Raw genomic sequence first — 16,654 nt, forward strand, 5'->3', positions numbered from 1 at the left:
AGGGAAAGGCCCCCTTCTAGGGGATTGTGAACCTTCTCAGGGCTCTTCTCCTCTATACGGTCATGTCCCCAGCAGTGGGGGGGGAGCGTCAGTTGCCCCTTGCTTGCTGTGTCCAGTGGGAGAGCAAACGGGCCATTCCATGACCTGGTCCTGGCATCTGTCCGCAGAGCAAAGGGCTTCCGGGACACCCAGCAGGGGCCTAGATGGGCTCCTTCCCTATCTTCTGGAGAAAACGGGGGTGCCCTCCTGGGTCTTTCTGATGCTTCGTGGAGGCAGAGCCTTCGGTAGGGAGGGAGAATCCATGTTCGTCCTGCTTTGAAGGAGGCATGGGGAAATGTTCACCCTCCTCCCGGCACTTTGCCTAGCCAAGGAGGCCCTCTTGTCACAATGGCTGAGCCTAGGAGAGAAGCTCTCCTCCTCCTCCTCCTCCACCCTGACGGGGACGACGCGGAGGGTGAGATGAAAGCCGCAGTCGGAGGCGATTAAGATCAGCGGCCGGCTGTTCCTCCTCCTCCTCCTCCTCCTCCTCCTCCTCCTCGGTGTCCTCCAGCGCAGCCACATAGCTGGCAGGCGGGAAACCATGGGCTTCTCCTCTGACTCACCCGTGGTGAGCTCAGGGCCTGCCAAGGCTGTACGAATAGCAGAGAGTCTGCTGGGGCAGCAAGGGCCCTGGGGTGGGGGGACCACGTCCACGTGCCCCGGGCTTCCGGCCCCCCAACTGTAAGCCCCGGCCGCTTTCTGGGCTCTCCTGAGCAAGCTGCTGGATTGTTCTTTGCATCCCACCTGGAGGGTGGGGGGTGGCGGCACCACCGGTGTCCTGCAAATGAGGAAAGGAGGATGGAGCAAGGCCCTTTCCTGCTAAGACATCCTGAAGGTCCTCCGATGCCAGGGAGGCGGAGCTCCTTCCTCAGAGCCCACCGGCATCCGTCCTGCCTCCGGTTCCGCCCGCTGGGAGACCTTCCCAAGGCCCTGCTGCCAGGTGGAGTTTCAAGGGGGTCGGGGGATGCTGACAGCCTCGGGCGTCTCGGTAGCATTTACTTTCTTTCTAAATAGACACACCACACTGGGGTTGCCAGCGCTGGAGATCTGGGGCTGGAGGCTGGGAAGGGCAGGGGTTGGGAGGGGGGGGGGGCTACAGCGGGATGTGATGCCACAGAGCCCCCCCCCCTCCAGAGCAGCCATTTCCTCCAGGGGAGCTGATCCCTCTTGCCTTGAGATCTGTTGCAATAGCGGGAGATATTCAGCCCCCCACCCCCCACCCGGAATCTACCAAAAAAAGAGGGTCTGTGTAATCGTGGCTCTAAAACGACAATAAATGTAGCCTCCAAAAGTGCAAAATGACCAGGAATGTGTGTACACAAATGTACAGCCTCCTAGGGTTAGTCCTGATGATTGTCTTTATGAGGTTTCATCCATGGCTGTTTTGCACTTTTGGAGGCATTATTTATTGCAGTTTTAGAGCCACAATTACACAGACCCCCCTTTTCTGGTGTTTTCTATTGATTGTGTACCACAGTGTTTGTTTGTTTGTTGTGTTCTCACCTGGAGGCCAGAGAATCAGTGTGGTGTCGTGGTTAAGAGTGGCAGCTTCTAGTCTGGTGAGCCAGGTTTGATTCCCTGTTCCTCCTCCACATGACAGCTGGGTGACCTTGGGCTGGTCACAGTCCTGTTAGAGTTGTTCTCACAGAGCAGTCTCGTTCAGAGCTCTTTCAGCCTCACCTACCTCACGGGGTGTCTGTTGCGGGGAGAGGAAGGGAAGGCGACTGTAAGCCGCTTTGAGATTCTTTTGGGGATTGAAAAGCGGGGTATGAGAACCAACTCTCCTTCTTTATCGTCAGCGGGTCTTGCGGCTCTGACTGCAACTTGCTGACACCTGAAAGAGCTGCAAGAGCCACTGATGTTAAAGAAGGAGAGTTGGTTGCATTAAGGGTGACACATAACCATAGGTTTGTTGTTCTACAAAAAACGAAGGAGCCATTAGTAAAACGAATTAGCCCTCCAAACCAGGGGAATGTAAATTGCAAAGCATGCATACCTTCCCCCGGCTGCCCCTTCCCCTAGCCTAGGTCCGTGGGGCCAGGAAGGCTGCAGGGAGAGGGCGTGGCTGGGCAAGGAGCCACCTGGCGTGGGCCAGTCTGTCCCCACAGCCCTTTTCCTTCACTCCCAAGCCGCGTGGCCAGATGGAAGCAGGCAGAAGTGGACCGGCTGGGTAGCGAGACAGGAAGGAGAAGGAGAAGAAGAGGCCGGTGATTCACACTTGGCACTGGGCTGCTTGGCCAAGGAGGACGGCCGTCTGTGAGGGGGGTGGCCTGAGAGAGGCAACAAAGGACTGTTCGCCTGAGAAAGTGGCTGCGTTGACAGGTGGACTCTGTGGCCTTGGGCCCTGTTGACGTCCCTCCCCTCCCCAAGCCCCGCCCTCCTCAGGCTCCACCCCCAAAACCTCCAGGTATTGTCCGACCGGGAGCTGGCAGCCCTTAGTAGGAGATCTGTCCTAGCTGGCAGCAGTTCTGTCCTTTGAGCCCCTTTAGCTGAAGGTTCTGGAGACTGGCCCAGGCGCCTTCTGCATCCCAAGCGGAGGGTCATTGAAGCCCTCTGTACCCCACCCAGAGGGGGCTAATGGAACCGGCACAAGGAGAGCAGAGAATTGCCAGTCTCACCCCAGAGCAAAGGCCAGCCCTGATCACATAGGTGCCCTTGCCAGCCTCCTGTTCTCCAGGGCAACTGACCTCTGGAAGTGGGTCAGAGTTCTGGGGGACCCAGGCCTGGCTCTGCAGTGCCACTTCTCTTCCCCGTGCCGCCTCTGGCCAGGGCTTGCTGCAGGGCTCTGCCCCTTCCCTCCGCTGCCGCTTTCCCCAGGCACAGAGCAGAGGCAGCCGAGGTGCCGTCTCCGCCAACTTGAGAAGCACAGGCCTCCTGCTCCCACGCCCAGGGTAGCTTGTTTTTCGGCAACTTGGCAACCATGCAGATATTTCTGGGCTTCTCTACTCTCTCCTTCCTTCCTTCCCAACGGGGGCCGGGGGTGGCTCTGTGACAAGTTAAAGAGGAGTAGGCGGAACGCTTGGGAAGACAGGGAAGTTGCCATGCGCCTACATGCTGCATAGACAAGTCAGGGCAGGAGCCAGAACTTGAGAACAGAACAACATTGGAAGAGCCCTGCAGGGTCAGGCCAGGGAGGGTCCCTCCAGTCCAGCCTCCCGTCTCACCCAGGGGCCACCCAGTTCCTCTGCAGGGCCAGCCACAGGGCAGAGAGGCCGAGGCCTTCCCCTGAGAAGACCCTCGGAAGAGCCCTGCTGGGTCAGGCCAGGGAGGGTCCATCTAGTCCAGCCTCCCGTCTCACCCAGGGGCCAGCCAGTTCCTCTGCAGGGCCAGCCACAGGGCAGAGAGGCCGAGGCCTTCCCCTGAGAAGACCCTCGGAAGAGCCCTGCTGGGTCAGGCCAGGGAGGGTCCCTCCAGTCCAGCCTCCCGTCTCACCCAGGGGCCAGCCAGTTCCTCTGCAGGGCCAGCCACAGGGCAGGGAGGCCGAGGCCTTCCCCTGAGGTTGCCTCCTGGCTCTGGGATGCAGAGGTTGACTGCCTCTGCACATGGAGGTGTATCAAAGTTCCCTTCTTACCTGGCAATGAGCTCCTTGTTGCAAATGACCCCCACCATGGGGGAGAGGGTGACCAGTACCACAATTTCTGTACAGAGATAAGAGGTCTAGATATGAGTGAGCAAAGCCAAGCAGCTGTCATGGGGGCCGGGCAAGTGGGGAACATGGTTAGAGCCAGCATGGTGTCACGATTAGGAACAGTAGCTCCCAATCTGGTGAGCTAGGTCTGAGCCCTCCACATGCAGCCTGCTGGGTGGCCTTGGGCTAGTCACAGTTCTCTTAAAGCTGTTCTGACCTAGCAGTTCACTCAGAGCTCTCTCAGCTCCACCTCCCTCCCAGGGTGTCCGTTGTGGGGAGAGGAGAGGGAAGGCGAATGGAAGCCGCTTTGAGACTCCTTTGGGTAGAGAAAAGCGGGGTATAAAAAACAGCGCTTGTATTAACGTGGCCCCAGACAATCGAGCAATCAGTCAGTAGAAAGCAGCAAGAGTCCTGGAGCACCTGAAAAACAAGCAGCTACCTGAAGAGCTGAGCAGGGACTCCTGAAAGTCCCTCCTGACTCCTCCTGGGCCACAAATTGTGTTTGATTCGGGCGGGGGGGGGGTCGCCACGTTGGGCTGAAATAGCAGAACAAAGATTTGAGTCCAGGGGCACCTTTGAGACCAACTGAGTTTAATTTGTGGTGCACCCCTTGTCATTGCCCTAGTTGGCCTTAGAGGTGCCCCTGGACCCAAACTTTGGTCCACAGATTTTGTTAGTCGGAACTCCTGCTGCAGACAGGCTAACATGGCCACCGGTCTTGAGCTGTCTGTCTGCCCCGCATCTCCTCTCACTGAGGTGCTCTCTCTGTGCCCCTCCTCCCTATCCAGTAGGGCTGCCAGCTCTGGAGTGGGGAAAGACTTGGGGGGGGGGATCCTAGGGGCGGTGGGGTTTAGGGAGGGGGGAGACTGCCAGTGGAGGCAAAGAAAAAAAGGGCTTCTTGATCCGTTTGTAATCCAGGAAATTAAAGGCTTTGGCTCCAGAGCCAGCTTAGCTGGCCTCAGGGGGATTTAATGCGGAGAGATCCCTGTGATCATCCACTCCTCTCCACTCCTGCCTCCCCAAACGGCCAGTTCGGGAAGACGGTGCCCGTGGCTCAACAATCCTGTTGGGTCAAGAAAGCTACACCGAGGCTCTTGCAGATTTGAGACAGCCCAGCTCTGGCCTGAGAGCACATCCGGTAATTCCAGCCTGTCCTGTTGGTCCACACAGGCAGGCGACACCACAGGTCGAGCACAGAGCTGAACTGCAAAGGAGAACAGCCACCGTTCAAAGTTTGAGCCCGGGGCACCTTGAAGACCAGCACAGTTTAACTCTGGGTGTAAGCTTCCGTGTGCACATGCACCCCTCGTCAGGAAGTGAGCCTCCACGTGAAAACTCACACCTAGAATTAAACTCTGTTGGCCTTAAGGTGCCACTGGTCTCCTAACTTTAGTCAGGTATCTGAAGAAGCGTGCATGTGCATGAAAGCGACAGGTTTGGTTTCTTTATTCCTTTGGAGCAGCTTCAAGGCCTTGAGTGACCTGCGGAACTGAGGACGGTTGCGGAAGGCGTGCCCCCTTCTGGCAGCTGGTTCCGCAGGACGGGGCCCACGAGGACTAGTCTGGTCTTGTTGGAAATAAAGCAGGCTTGGCCCTGGTTAGCATTTGGATGGGAGACCACTAGGGATGCCAACCTCCAGCTGGGACCTGGGGATCCCCTGGAGCTACCGGGCATCTCAAGGCTACAGAGATGAGTCCCCCCCTGGAGAAAAAGGATGCTTCGGAGGGAGGACTCCCCCAGGGCCTTGCACCCCACTGAGGGTTCTTGTCCTCCCCAGGCTCCCTCCCGAACCTCCAAGATTTCCCCACCCTGGAGATGGCAAGGCTAGCCACCACCTGCTGCCAGGGGCCCAGGGAGACACCAGCTAGGGAGTCGGGAGGAAACCGCCTCTGTTTGTCTCTCTTGGCACGCAAACCCTCCAAGGGGTCTCTCTCCCCAGCTGGCTGCAGCTTGACGACCCCCCCCCCACTTCCTCCTTCGCACAACTAATTAATCTAGAAGATAATTGGGAAGGGGGGAGGCGGGGGAGGCATTTTCGGAGACTGTTTTTCGGAGACTGTTTTGCTAGCGACGTTTTTCCTTTCCGTTCTCGGTTTTCTGACAACCAAGCAGGGAAAATATTTTTTAAAACACACACACACAAAAGGATGCAGATATAGGCGGAGGGGCTGAAATCTCGTGCCCAAAGGGCAGCGGATCCAAAGTGAGACTAGGAAACCGACTCTCCTGCAGCAGGGAGCCTGAAGATCCCATCAGGAAGGATCCGGCTGGTCGCCATGGCAACTGGAATGGTTGTGGACCAGCACTTAAATGGGGGCGGGGTGGGCAGAGCAGAGGCTGGATTCTGGGACAGATTGTCAGCGCGAGAACGGCAGAATATGAATTCCAGGCGTCTCTGCTTGAAGGCTGGCAGGAGGATCTCGCCCGCAGCCTCCTCCCTGCCTGCTCTTGCCGAGGAGATCTGCTCGGGGCTCTCTCTTTAGCAAAGGGGCTGCTCCAGTCTGCAGAAACGGCCAGGGGAGGGAGGCGGAGGCCCCCTTTTCCACATGCACCAGAGGCACAATTGGGAGAAGGCACCACTGCCCCTTGGAGTCCCCAGACTCCGGCTACGGGAGAGGTGCCAGAGTCGTCTTGCTGGGCACAACAGTTGCGCAGCCTGGGAATTGGCCCTGGCTCATCCTGCACTGCATGTCATGGGGGGGGGGGTAAATAGGGGGAAAGGAGAGCTGGGTGGCCCCTCGCCATTCTGTGGCGGAAGCAAAAGGCACCGGTGAGCGATCCGTCAACTTGGTGCTCGATGCCAGGCCTTTGAAGAGCTGCCCGGGCCCATGCGTTAGTTCTGGCACAGTGGTCCTGCTGAAAAGTGTCAGCCGTCGCACTGGCCGCTCTCCCAAATATGTCCCCAGATGTGGAGCTGCTGCCGAGGTTTGTTCTCCCGCCCCTCCCTCTTCTCAGCTGCTCACGGCTGGCCGGATGTCTTGCGGCAAGGCCCCTGCAGGCTGGGCTTTCTGCTCCGGCTGGAGATCTCTCCCGGGTCTGTCTTTTGCCTGCCTGCCTTGTCTTAATCCGCCACTTGCCCGATGCCCTCGATAGCGTGCCATTAAGTTGACAGATGGCAGGAGATGCAACTCAGGCTCCAGATGTTAATTAAGTTGCAATCTGTAAACAACATACATCGCCCAAGTCAGCACATGGCGGGGGGGGGGGGGAGCTGGCGGCGCTAAACAGTTGCCCTCAGGGCCCTTCCGATCTCAAAGCCCCTGGAAACCTTACCGGGAAAATATACTTGAGGGGGCTGTGCATGTGCACATAAATATAAGGATGGGTTGAGGTTGAGTGTTGTCCACATCCCAGGACTAGAGTAAGAGAATAGATTACCCAGTTGATAAACCGGCCAGCATGACAGTGTCAGGCTACCATGAGGGACAGGTGAGTTCAAATTCCAACTTGGCCATGGATGCTTCCTGAGGGATGTGAATCACTATTCTCTCAGCCTAGCCTACCTCACAGGGTTGCTGTGAGAATAAAATGGGGAACTGTGTACGTTGCTCTGAGCACCTTCAAGGGAAACGAGATACAGATTGATACTAACTAGATATGCACATTGGCGGACTTTCATTTTCATAGAACGAAGGAAGGAACACACCCTGTAGGAGTGAAGCAAAGAGAAAGACTTTGTGGCAGAAAATGCTGGTAACAATCGACATCAAAAAATAAACTTGTCACAGTTTATTCCTTCAGTGAAAATGTTTAACTGATAGCAGAATTTGCTTGAAGCAAAAAAAACTGGGAACGTTTCGGAATGTCCTTTCTTCAGTTCAGTATCAAAGTAAATCTATTAGCAAACAACCCTGCAAATTAGGAACTTATAATTTACTGTTATTAGTATTTTCTGCCACACGGTATTCCTCTTGGAATCTCATTTGAAAGCATGCATGAAGCATTAAAAAAAAATTCCGCACATTTTGCAGGCAGGGTGAAATAGTGTCACTTATGCAGTAAATCCACATTTCTGTGAAAAATATTTCTGAACGCTTTGGCTGCCTGTGAAGCCGTCTCTTTGGTAAGAGCAGAGCCTACACATGCCAGTGGAAGCACACCCCTGGGTCACCGTGGGCAGCCCACATCCCAATTTAGAAACCTGCCTTCTAACCTAGTTACACCTCCTCCTCCTCCTCCTCCTCTTTCATTCACATTTAATTTATCTCTCCAGAATTTTCGAAACAAACCGAAGTAATAGGAAAACGTCAGCCACTCTTGGCACATTTCAGGACTTTTATCATTTTTTTTTCTTTTTTTGTACCATCATGACTTAAAAAATAATGAAGATCTGATAGTTCACATTTTAAAAATGGAAGATTAAATATTTATCTGTCCTGATCTCATTTTGTGAATGAAGACAGCTGCCGGAGACAGGGGCCTGGGGCCTGGATGGAGCTCAGCTGTATCCCAATTTGAATTGCTGCGTGAATGGCTCAAGTCCAAGTCAAATGCTGGGTTTTGTCCTATAAAACAGGGGTAGTCAACCTGTGGTCCCCCAGATGTCCATGGACTACAATTCCCACGAGCCCCTGCCAGCATATGCTGGCAGGGGCTCGTGGGAATTGTAGTCCATGAACATCTGGAGGACCACAGGTTGACTACCCCTGCTATAAAACTCTACATGACTTTGACCTGGTGATATCTGAAGGACTGTCTTTCTCCATGTATTCCTGCTCAGGGAGAGATCTCGACTTGTCTGGTGGGAACCTGAGAAGAGGGCCTTTTCAGTGGTGGCCCCACAATTATGGAACAGTCTCCCCGGGGAGGAGTGCCTGGCCCTGAATAAGGCAGCTCAAGACAGTCTTATTTAGGCCTGCCTTCAATTAATTTAGGTTTTGTTTATCAACAGTCCTAGTTGAGATTTTAAACTGTGGTCATTAATACGTGTTTTTGAAATAGTTGTTGTTTTATTTATATTGTAAGCAGCCTACAAAGCTGTAAGATGGCTCATAAATGTTTTAAATCAATAGGCAGTGCTGCTTTAGCCTCAAGGTCATGCCAGCTGGATCTAAAATTCACACTTTCCTAGGCTTTCCTTTGTCCAGTTCAAGCACCAGCTCTCATTTTACAGGCAGCTGCAAACATAGGGCAGGCTGGGAGGGGTGTGTGTGTGCCAACTATATTGTTCCTTGTCCATGATGGTACAGGCACTGTCCAATAGGTGCTTGGTGTACATGCGTTCTATTCCACCAGGGTGTGGTGATCTTGACACAGGGACAGCCCTCTAAAATCAGAGGCATCTGGAAGCCAGCCTCTCTTGCCTGCTGCCTTGACTCCCTCCTATCCGCCCTTCAATTAAACCCGGCCCTGGCAAGTCACACGGCACCTGAGAGGCAGGTTTGTTCTGCTTGCTATTCTCAGGGCTTGCTTTCTGTCTGGCTGCAAAGCGCCAGAGCAGGTGCGTTCCTCTTCGAATTGCATCATGCCAGAGGTCGCATTAGCTGCTTTTCCGCTCTTAATTAGGGCTCCGGCTAAAGTGCTTGTTCCAGAGGGTGGGCCACCGCCCGTAACTCCGCTGTGACAAGCAGGTAATTTGGAACTTCTGCGCAGAGAGTTAATTGCTGTGGCTAATGGTTTGCTCCCGAGTCCTGACACTCTATTACCACTTTCATAAATCACGGACTGCAGGAACCCGGGCAAGGAGAAAGGGAGGGGGCTATCAAAGCCCATGAGAAGGTGACGGCGGGTGGGACACACACAAATAAACAGTAAATAAAGCAGAGCCATCTTGTGGCGCAGAGTGGTAAGGCAGCAGACATGCAGTCTGAAAGCTCTGCCCATGAGGCTGGGAGTTCGATCCCAGCAGCCGGCTCAAGGTTGACTCAGCCTTCCATCCTTCCAAGGTCGGTAAAATGAGGACCCAGCTTGCTTGCTGGGGGGTAAAGGGTAATGACAGGGGAAGGCACGGGCAAACCACCCCGTATTGAGTCTGCCATGAAAACACTGGAGGGCGTCACCCCAAGGGCTTGCACAGGGGATACCTTTACCTTTAAAGCAGAGGTAAGTCCTGTCATGTTCTCAAGGGCCTAACCAACAGAGGCCCCTATGCTGGCCAGTGCCTTGTCCTATGTATGATTCCTCTCACATTGTTTCAGAGGAGACCTATGCTGGTATGTGTTAGAAGAGCTAGGTTCAAGTCCAGGAGCACCTTAAGGGACAAGCAAGATTTGTGTGTGTGTGTGTGGGGGGGGTGAAGTTTCAAAATCCAGCTCCTTCCTCAGAAATCTTGCTGGTGGTACAGGATTCAAATCTAGCTGTCCTCTCCTATTGCATCGTTCTCATCCACTGGCCAAGTAGCCGGTTCCTACTATCAGTGTGTAAAGCCAGCATGGGATAGTGGTTAAGAGCAGCGGCTTCTAATATGGTGAGCTGGGGGTGATTTGCTCCTCCCCATGCAGCCATCTGGGTGACCTTGGGCTTGTCCCAGCCCTGGTAGTGCTGTTCTCACAGAGCAGTAATATTAGGAATCGCTCAGTCCCACCTGCTTCACAGGGTGTGGGGAGAGGAAGGGAAGGCGATTGGAAGCCACTTGGAGAGAAAATGGGGGTATCAAAACCTCCTCCTCTTTCTTCTTCCAGTGCTCCCTCCACCCCTGCATTCTGAGGTGGTGCAAGCTGTTGAGAGGACTCTACCACATTGCCCCTTTGAGGACTCTACCACATTGCCCATCCCCTTCTGGAAGCTGAGGAATTATTCCCAGAGGAATTATATGGGAGGGGTGTGTGTGTGTGGAGGGCAGCAGGCCTTGGGGTATTGCACAGAAGAGGGGCCCCCAATGCAGTGCCTGCGGACACCCACCAGCACCTTTCCCAGCATCCTCCAAGTGTTTTACAAAGTGGGTGGGGCTAAAAGACCCTTTTGACCAGCAAGGATTTGATTGGCCATTGGGGATTTGATTTATAAAAATATTGTTTGGGCAACAGCTCCCTCCCCAGCCCTACACGGCTGGAGGAAAGCAATAAGAGATTTTAACGGCGTCTATTTTAAAAGGCATGCTGTCCAGCAGAGCTCCTCCCTGGTTTAGGGACTGAAAGAACTCCGGACCACACAGCTCTCTCCCTACAGCGTCCCGGAACTGATCCTGTACACGCTTCAGAACTGGCCTCTTCCTTCCCCCCTTGAGCCCAGTCCCTGGGCTCCCGTTCTCCCCAGAGCTCTCTGGGAGGCTTCCCACAGGGTTCCCCTGATGTGGCAGCAGAGATGGAGCAGGGCCAGGGGGAGTGAATCACGGGGGATTCCTTCCCTCCAGGGCTGTCAGGCAAGTCCAAATCACAGAGCTGTGGCCTGCAGACTCTGCCGGGGGGGGTGGGGGTGGGCTCCCTCTCTGTCCGTGGGGACTTTGGGGTCGCTCGGCAAGCCCAGAAGAGGGAACTGCCCTGCTGAAGGCGCCGCTCCTTCCTCCCTCGCAAGCCGGCGCTGTCATGCCCGGTGATGGAGCGGGTGCTTCCGCCTCGCCCTCTCCCTGCACGGACTCCGGGGCTTCGGGCTGCAGAGAGAAGCCGGGGAGTCTGCAGTGGAGATTAATAATTCAGTCCCTGCCTGCGTTCCCTGGCAGGAGCCTGCGGGGGATGGAGCTCGTGCTTCCCAGACACAACAGGAGAACGGGAGGGCCCCGGGGCTCTGGTCAAGCCCACCCAGGGCTGCGCACTGAGGGCCCTTGCTCTGTTAAGGGGTCCGGATCCCCCCCTCCCCCCGGCTCTCCGAGACCCTTTGGGGAGGGTAGCCTCAAGCATCTTGCTCGGCCCACGGCTGCCCTCTGCTCCCTTTAGGGAAAGGGTCGGTCTGGGCGCCATTTCACCTCCCCCGCAAAGGGCATGCGGATGGCAACCGAAGCTGCACGGGTCTAGAGGAGGGAGGCTTCCTTGCTGGTCTCCCTCCCCGCTCCCGTGCGCGGCTTCATTTCCAAGCCGGCTCTCCAGGAAAAGAGCCGGTTTTGCTGCTCTGGCTCCAGAAAGCTCTCCGTCACCTGTTGCTCCTTCCCTCCTGAGAGCAGGGGCCCGTCTCCATGGCAACTGCCAGACATCACCCGGGGACCCTTCCTCCCGGAGGGCTCAGAGATGCCTCCAGCCCCGGAGACACAGGCCGACTCTGCTAGGGGGCATCTCTTGGGAACTGGGGGGAGGAGGGCAGATATCCACACACACACACACACACACACACACTCATTTGTTTTGCATGGTTGGTTCTGGAGAAAAACGGCCGGTCTTGGGAGGCAGGCTCCAGCATCCTGCCCCACTGAGGCCCCTCTCCTCCCCAAATCACTTGGCCTCTCTGGGGAACGGAAACCAGAAGGGGTGGTTTTAGCAAGGGCCAGTCAGTCAAGCTGAGTGTAAATTATTATACTGACACCTTAGAGAACGGGGACAGCGATGATGCCTCTGGGTCAGTGAAAGCCAGTATGGCATGGCAGTTAGACCCGGGTTCGACTCCCCACTCTGCCACAAAATCTCACTGGAGTCCCCCTCTCAGCCTCACCCACCTCACAAGGTTGTTGTGAGGGGTAAAGTGGAAGAGGCAGGGTGCAAATCCATAAAACGAACACATTATTTTCTCTCCGCATCACCCAAATACTCTTACTGAGAGAGGCTGCCTTGTCTGAAATGCGTGGCTTAATACCGAATTGCTTGCATCTCTTTGCCAGAGCCAAATCCCTCTTAAAAGGGCAGGGGCCTTTATTAAAATTTCACATTTTAAATCTGCGACTAATTAGATAGATGCACCAATTACTCTGCGAAGGCTTTCGTCCCCATCTCAAGACAGGCAATTTCCCCATTCCCAACAACCCCCTAAAAATTATCTTGCAGTCCTAAGTCAGGCTAAGAACTGCATCGCTGGTTCCAAGGCAGAAACAGAGGCAGCCCTCTGGCTTGCCAACTCTACGCTGCATACCTTTATGCCCCCCACCCCTAAGCCCCCGCTAGACTTCCCCATGCTCCCAGCGGCCCAGTGTTGATGGGAACTGCATGCAGGAGGCAGAGCAGAATACCCGCGGCAGGCCCTGGCCCGCACGGCTGGACACAGGGCAGCACTGAGCACAGGCAGCAGGGCAGGAGGAGGCACAGTCAGGTGAGGGGGAACACAGCCGGGTGAGCGGACAGGGAGGCAGGAGGGGGACTGGCTCTGGGGGCTCTTCCTCAGACCTGGAACAGCTGCTGAAATCCATCCAAATCCCTGTTTGCTTGGAGCACCCCATACTCAAGGGCTGGAATTAAGAAAAGAATCGCTGGAGTGGGGGGGGGGGTTCATTCTCCGCCATGCACTGGTGCTTTGGTTCCGCTGCTTTCGGGCTGGTGCGGAGGGGGGGGGGCTGAGTTGTTTCCAGAAATAACAGCCTCCTGGAGGCAGCTTCTGCTATTCGCATGATGTTTCTATCCAAGAAAGAGATTAAGGTCTGATTTTAATAGTGGCTTTCGGCTGGGGGGAGGGGGGGGCTCATCAGATTTGCTCTGTTCTCTTGCCACACCACCCGCTGAGCCCCAGGGGGGTCCCGAAAACAGCCGCTCCAGAGCCAGGCGCGGAGGGTTTGCAGGAAATCCAGCCGCACGCACAGGAGCACCAGGCCTCCTTTAATGCTGCTTCTCCCGTGCTATAAGGAGAGGGTCTCATGTGGCTTTGCAGCCAAAGCAATCGCAGCTCACTAATAACGACCTGCCAGGCGCATATTGTGTCCGGCCCTCCTGGTCGCAAAGGGTGGTTGGCTGTGTGAAAGAAATACCTGATGTGGGGTCGGGAAAGCCCTGGAGTTTGGGGGGTAGATCCTGGGGAGGGCAGGAGCTCCATAGGGTAGGACACCGTGCAGTCTCCCCTCCAAAGCAGCCAATTGCTCCGAGCAGGGTTGACATGTCCCCCCACCCCGGTCACTGGTGGGGAATGGGGGGGTAGATCCAGGGAACTCAGTGGGGCACAGGGCCATAATGTCCCCCTCCCAAAGCAGCCCTTTCCTCCAGGGGAACTGCTCTGTCATTCTGGGAGATCCCAGGTCTGGACTGGGGACTGGCACCTCTACCTCCAGGGGCTGGCTGCTGTCATTTTGAAATGAGTGGCAATTCCAGATCTCCAGGCCCCACCTGGAGGTTGGCAAGCCCACCAGCCAGCCTTTCCGGTCAACAGGATGGACAAGAGTGGTTAAGATGTGGAGTCCAGAGTTCAGGCGGGTCACTGTGTTGGCCTGAAACACCTTTAAGACCAACAAACTCTTATTTAATTAGTTACTCTCTGCATTCCGCAGTTAAGGATACATCTGCCCACCAATCTCCAGATCTGACAGGTTTCTTTCCTTCACTGTGTTTTCCCCTGGAATTAAACCCAAACAAATGGTCATCATGCAAACTGAGCTTGTTGTTCTTGTTTGGCTCTTGAAACTGTTCAACATCTTCATTATGTCGTAAGCTAATTTGCCGCTCACCCTCTACCAAATTTCCGTTTCATTGTATCTGAGGAACTGGATGTGCACACAAAGATTTATGCTGCTGATAAGACTCAACTTGGTCTTAAAGGGGGCAAGGGTCACAAAAATTTTTCAAGCCCTGGGTTGGGGGGCCGGATATACAGCTCTCCAGGCCCCAACAGGCAGGAATCTCTGCTCTCCCCCTCCCCACCATCCCACCCCGGGCGTCCCGATGCCAGCTGGCTGCGGCCCCTTGAGCCAGTTTCTCCCAAGGAGATGATGGCACAGCAAGGGGGGGGGGGAATGGGACACTTCTGTGCTTTTACTATGAAATATTTATTCCTGAAAAGGACAGACTCTGCCCCCCTGAGGCCATTGCAGGCCAGGCAACTGAGCCCTCTCTTCCCACACAACTGGATCCCTATCCAGATTGACCCAATACAATCAGAGTCCAGTAGCACCTTTAAGACCAACAGAGCAGCCGGAGCATAAATCTTGGTTCGCCTTAAAGGTGCTCCTGGACTCGGATCTTATTGTGCTACTTCAGACCAACACGGCCACCCGTTTGAATCTATCCAGATTGACATACCCAGGCCTGGGAAATGAGTTTGGAGCACAGGGTGCAGAGAGGGCTGCCAGCTCTGGGTTGGGGGACACCTGGAGACTTTGGGGGTGGAGCCTGTAGAGGGTGGGATTTGGGGAGAGGAGGGACTTCAGTGGGGCGTAACCCCATAGAGTTCACCTTCTCAGCTGCTGTTATCCTCTGTTGCCTGGAGATGAATCGTCATTCTGAGGGATCCCCGGTCCTGCCTGGAGGCTGGCATGTCTAGAAGCACAAGTGTAAATCTGATTGCCCCAACCCGAGGAAGACTTAACACGTCATTTGGCCCTTTCGGAACTACACTGGTCGCCGTGGCCCCATCAGCCGTGGCAGCGAGACAGGCCGTGTTAAGGGAATGGGACGTGCCAGCCTGGGAGGGGGGGAGGGGAGGATGGCTGCCCACACTTTCTCTGCACCTGGCACGTTCGTTAGGGATGCCAGCCCCCAGTGGGGCCTGGGGATCCCCTGGAATTAGAGCTCATCTCCAGACTAAACAGACCAGTTTCCCTGGAAAAATGGCTCTGTGGCCTTTGGTCCCGCCCCACCCTGATCCCACCCACTTCCAGCTCAACCCCAAAATCTCCAGGTATCCCGCAACCCAAAGCTGGCAACCCTAGCATTGATCCTGAGCTGCACCACAGAGGGCGAGAGCAAGCACCAAATCGTGTTGCAGAAAGGACCGCTGGGCTGGGCAGCTGACACTCGCCATGGAGCCCCCTCCCCCCCCCAATGGAACGGGACGGTGCTTGCTGACCCCAATGACCCTTCTCTCTCTGGTTGCCTCGCAGGACGTCTCACTCGCGGGCGAAGGCGGATGCTGCGGTGACGGCAGCGCAGAAAGCTCAGGAGGAAGCTCGGATTGCCCGGATCACTGCCAAAGAGTTCTCGCCGTCCTTCCAGCACAGGGAAAATGGTCAGTCCTGGCCGCACGCCCCCTCTGGGCCGGGGGAGGGTCAGATCGTCCCTTCCCCTGAGGGTCCCTGGCTGCAGACGCTCCAAGAGCCTCCGGGCTCCTTCGGAAGGAGCAGGGCCCCTTCGGTCTCCACTGGACCTGGCCAGCCCCCCCCTCCCCAGGTCGCCCACCTCCCCTAGTCAGAGCTCCTTGGCTACCATCGGTGCAGCCGGTCCCATTGCCGGAGGCCACTCAGAAGCTGTGCTGGGGACCTGCCTCACCCACTTTCTAAATTCTCTTGGCGGGTCCCAGGGAACGTGGCTGCACGCCTGCGTGGCTTCTGAGGCCGAGTGGAGGGTCCCCGCTGGAACGGCAGGGCAGACGCAGCCCTGGGCCACGGTCCTCAGGCCACGTCACCACCACGAGGGGCTGTGCCGCTTGCAGCCCAGCCTTCCGGCAGCCCCTTTGGGAGACTCCGCTGGTTTTAGAGACAGGAGCGCTTTGAACTGGAGTTTGCTCATCTGCTCTTAGCATTAGTTACCGAGGGGCTGGCAAGGGAGGATTCATGCACTTCATTCCTTGTCCTTCGAGGACCCATAGACACACACACACACACACACACACACACAAGGCAATGTGGGGGAGCTACTTGGCTTTTCAGGGCGTTCTGCAAACAATCCAAGCGGGCTGCCATCCCGGCTTACCACTTCAGCGTCTCCAGCTGATAGCCAAGCAGAGATCCCCCCCCATTTCCACAGCCCAGGCTAGCCGGCAGTCCAGGAAGTGTGAGCTCCTACCGACTCCCGGGTTTCATCCCATCATCAGAAACCAGAAGCTTGATCATTCTTCCCGCTTCACACAGAGAGAGCTGGCGACATTGTTTGCTGATGCACAATCCACTGGATCAGAGGTCTGGATAATCAAAGGCTTCTGTGATTCTATTTCAGCAGGGAATGGGCTGCCTAAGGAGGTGGGGAGCTCCCCCTCACTGGCAGTCTTCAAGCAGCGGCTGGACAGACCCTTCTCCTGGATGCTGGAGGCTGATCCTGCACTGAGCATGGGGTG

General features: G+C 55.7%; 1 protein-coding gene across 2 annotated transcripts in view; it reads left to right on the forward strand.

Annotated features, from left to right (window-relative positions):
• Positions 1 to 16,654, forward strand: part of JPH3 (junctophilin 3) — a 38,731-nt gene that overhangs the window by 15,492 nt on the left and 6,585 nt on the right. For both annotated transcript variants that reach the window (XM_077310205.1, XM_077310206.1), the window contains exon 3: positions 15,486 to 15,610. In XM_077310205.1, the coding sequence (XP_077166320.1) occupies positions 15,486 to 15,610 (125 nt within the window). The remainder of the gene's footprint in view (positions 1 to 15,485; positions 15,611 to 16,654) is intronic.

The sequence above is a fragment of the Paroedura picta genome, chromosome 14 (genome assembly GCF_049243985.1).
Source record: "Paroedura picta isolate Pp20150507F chromosome 14, Ppicta_v3.0, whole genome shotgun sequence".
Lineage (NCBI taxonomy): Eukaryota > Metazoa > Chordata > Lepidosauria > Squamata > Gekkonidae > Paroedura > Paroedura picta.